Here is a 4,251-nt window from a genome sequence, read left to right on the forward strand (position 1 = left end):
TGTTATGGTCCCCCTAAGAGAGGTCTGCCGGCAACTAAGCAGACCCTCAGTCGGTAGATAGTGGATGCCATCTCCAGCGGGTATGAGTCCTCTGATCTCCCCTCACCATTAGGGGTCAAGGCTCACTCAACACGTAGTGTGGCAGCCTCTAAGGCCTTTTTAGCGGCTGTCCCTATGCAGGACATCTGCAACGCGGCGGGTTGGTCCACGCCCCTCACCTTTGTTAGGTTCTATGATTTAGACTTGCGAGCCACTCCCGGCTCTTCTGTCCTCTCGCCCTAGCGGTGCAATCTTCCACACTGGGCAGAGACTTCGGAGTCTGGCGGCGTGGGCATTCTCGTTCCCCTAGCATTTTCCGACGCAGCTCGAGTTCCTGAAGAGGAACGTCTCAGGTTACGTATGTAACCCTAGTTCCTCGAGGGGACGAGACACTGCGGCTTGGTGCCATACTTCCGGCGTCCCTGCCAGCGCTTGCTTCATTCCTGGAGCTGGCGTTGGTCTCACCGCACGTGCTTTTATAGCTTCCTGGTCATAATGTCCCCCGCCGTGACGTCTCGCCCATCTATTCGACTGATTACACATGAGTTTCAGAGCCCGTCACGCTGAAGGGCGTTCCCCTAGCGTTTTCCAACGCAGCGTCTCGTTCCCTCGATGAACTAGGGTTACATACGTAACCTGTGACGTTTTCGGGGGTTTTTTCTGTTTTTCTTTGCAAAAGAAATGTTTTGAAAGTCATTTCCACCACATAATGTTATCAAACATTATTTGAGATTTTATACAAATATATAAAATTATAAAAATTAAAATTTCTTCATCACTGCAAAAAATGGCTTATCTTACTTAGTATTTTTGTCTTGTTTCTAGTCAAAATATCTAAAAATTCTTAAATCAAGATACTTTTACTAGATAAGACAATTGACTTAAGATATTTAGTCTTGTTTCCAGGGGGGAAAAAAACTAAATTAAGTGCATTTTGCTTAAAACAAGTAAAATTATCTGCAAGTGGGGTAAGTAAAATATTCTTAAAACAAGAGTATTTTACTTACTGGCAGATCATTTTACTTGTTTTAAGCAAAATGCACTTAATTTAGTTTTTTTCCCCCTTGGAAAATATCTATTTGATTGTGGAAAACAAACATGAAAAAAAAATCTTCTTTACAGTGTACACTTTTCCTCTTTGCATTTTAACCTGGGCTTCAAAGAGACAGATGCAGTATGTTCTCTTAGTGTGCAAGTGCTTTAATGCTGCTCATTTTGGTCTTTGCACACACACACACACACACACATCTAAACCCCTTCAAAAAGCGGCACACAGTGTCTGTATTGTGTGCGCTATCCTCTCAGACCCCCATTAGCCAGCCTCACAGTGTCTCTAGAAGAGGCCATCAACACAACAATGGATTCCACCAGTGCGTGAGTGAGAGACAGGTAGAGATGTACCCAGCTAAGGCCCTCCAGCTTTAACAACTCACTTTTTCAGTCTCCTTTCCATTCTGGGCTTCTCATGTCGCCAATCGCAAAAGCAGCATGGAAGAACAGACCAAAACACCCCAGGACGGTTAGAATCTCAGAAAGTTTTGTCTGAGACTCTTTGTAAACAAGGTATCCTCACCTTTACCTGAGTTTTGCGCACTCCTGGTCAATTTCTATATCGCTCAGAAGGCCACATCCCGTCTAAATGGTTATTTTTTGCATCTCCTTCTGCTCCTCAGGTTTACCATTTATCGAAATCAACCCCTTCATCAAAAATGGTTTAAACCCGGCATCAATCTCATCTTTGTCTAAAATAGTCTCAGACATAGTCTTGACAAAATAAGCAGGTTTTACCTGTCCTTGCTGATGCTTACGTTTAAGCATTAAACAATCAGAAATGAGATGTCCCGCCTTGTGACAATAAAAACATTCCCGGGTCTCTTTATTCTGCGTTGAATTAGTTTTAGTACGAACATTCAAATTTTGAACTGAAGGTGAGATCCACGTTTTTTCTGGTCTGGCTAAAACAAACACACTTTTGTGCGTTAACACATACTCATCTGCAAGAATCGCGGCTTGTGACAGAGAGGAAACCTATTGTTCGTTTAGGTACGTAACTATTCTTTCCGACAGACAATTTTTTAAATCTTCCAATAGCAGTAGCTCTTTCAACGAATTTAAATCTTGCACATTACTAGCAGACAACCTTTATCAAAAATAATTCCCTTTTCACGGGCAAATTCCACAAAGGTTTGCTGCGTTACCTTTTTATGGTTCCGAAAACGCTGCCGATAGGCTTCTGGAACCAATTCATATGCACGTAAAACAGCGGTCTTCACCACATCATACTGCAGGCTTTCCTCTAAAGTCAATGAGGAACAAACTTCCTGTGCCTTCCCAACTAGTTTGCATTGTAGTAAAAGTTACTACAATTAAAGATAAGTTGAAGTCTGAATATGTGTGACTACATGATGATTGACATTTCTAATGTTCGACTGTGTGTGTTCTCTTCACAGCAACAGGAGCAGGACCCCACTAACTTGTACATCTCGAACCTCCCGGTTTCAATGGATGAACAAGAGCTGGAGAACATGCTGAAGCCCTTCGGACATGTCATCTCCACACGGATACTGCGAGACGCCAACGGGGTCAGCCGAGGGGTCGGCTTCGCCAGGTAACCTTGACACCCGACACTCTCCTTGGCCCATGCAAGACTAGCCGGGGTTTTTGTTCAGGAGGGCACCTATTAAAACATTCCTTAGTTTCTTTCTTTTCCTGCTTTTCTCCCCCTCTCTTGTGTGGCGCGTGTGGGGTGGGTTGGCTGGTTTTCAGGGTCACTGGCTGTGTAAAAGATCCCAGCAGAGGCTGTGTGTGTATGTACAAGTGTGCCAGCCAGGCAATTAGCTGTTCAGCCATGATTGGGTGAGCAGAGCTGAATGGGGCCGCACAGAGGAGAGGAGCCACTCCAGAGAGCACAGACTAAATCAAGACTCCCAGCAGCCCGGAACAAACACTATATTACACCTCTGCCGCTCTTTATTTCCCCTCTTACGCTCTCTCTTCCCCTCTCCTCTCATTCTCTAAATTAACATATAAGAATGTTTCTTCAATTACAGGAACTTTAATGTCCCAGAGGTTAAAACTAATAGATTTCAACTTATTTTTTGTATATGAAGATCACATTCGAACTGGAAATTTTTTGCCATGCCTTCATCATTTAACTCCTTTTTAAATTAGATTTATGTATTTATTTATGTATAGATTTATGTAATTTATTCCGTTTTAATTGGTTTACCCTTGAACCTAGACACAGACTTTTTAATCATAATAGAAAAAAATCCTGTATAAAATGATGAATTGTTGATTTAAAATAATTAATAAAGAATTTTATATAGTTTAAAACATAAACATAATGAAATAAGCTTAAATAATATATATATTTTTTGTTGTTGTTGTTTTGTTTTTTTTTGTTTTTACTTTTTTTTTGTGGTCCATCATAATTTTGGCCGTAATAGAGTTTTATCAGAAGTTATTGTACTTGTTTACCAAAGAGACTAGGCATGTCAGTGAAGAGCAGGTTTATATGTAATATGTGGAGAAGACAGAAAAATCAAGGTAAACATCACTTGTGAGCAGGTTATTTTGCATAATTTCTAATCATGTTGTTGCTGTACATTTGTCAATTTATTCAAAAGTGTGAAAATATTATTTAACTGTGTATTTATTATGCATAAAATGCTAGCTATGAGATTAGTCAATTATTTCATTTAAACTGCATAATGTTATCAAACCAAATTAAAACACATTATTTTAAATATGGTGGAAATTGCATTTGTTGAGGCTGTGATGAATGTATATCCACTGTTGGAAATTGTTAGTAGACCAATTAAACTAGTGAAAGTATGAAAAGTGTGTTTTAATAGAGCTAATTTTCTACAAGTCCACAGGGCCAAAAATGTCTGAAGAAATGGTACTCCGAGCAGCTGAGTCCTTAGCCATCTTCAAGAAACGACTAAAAACAAATCTGTTCCATCTTTATTTTACCCTCTAACTCTAGCACTTTCTATTCTATTTTCATTCTACTTTATCTATTTATCTTTGTTTTTATTAAAAAACACTAGTTTTCTATTTTTTCTATTATATCTACTTGTTTTTCTTTGTGTGTGTGTGTGTGTGTGTGTGTGTATGTGTGTGTGTGTGTGTGTGTATATATATATATATATATATATATATATATATATATATATATATATATATATATATATATATATATAAAAT

At 39.2% G+C, this 4,251-nt stretch overlaps 1 protein-coding gene across 2 annotated transcripts in view; it reads left to right on the forward strand.

The window, feature by feature from the left end:
* The window catches only part of rbms3 (RNA binding motif, single stranded interacting protein), a 155,816-nt gene that overhangs the window by 113,579 nt on the left and 37,986 nt on the right, over window positions 1–4,251 (forward strand). For both annotated transcript variants that reach the window (XM_016292450.1, XM_016292449.1), the window contains exon 5: window positions 2,490–2,647. In XM_016292450.1, coding sequence (XP_016147936.1) covers window positions 2,490–2,647 — 158 coding nt within the window. The remainder of the gene's footprint in view (window positions 1–2,489; window positions 2,648–4,251) is intronic.

This window comes from Sinocyclocheilus grahami, unplaced genomic scaffold (genome assembly GCF_001515645.1).
Source record: "Sinocyclocheilus grahami isolate Dianchi unplaced genomic scaffold, SAMN03320097.WGS_v1.1 scaffold285.1, whole genome shotgun sequence".
NCBI classification, from domain to species: domain Eukaryota; kingdom Metazoa; phylum Chordata; class Actinopteri; order Cypriniformes; family Cyprinidae; genus Sinocyclocheilus; species Sinocyclocheilus grahami.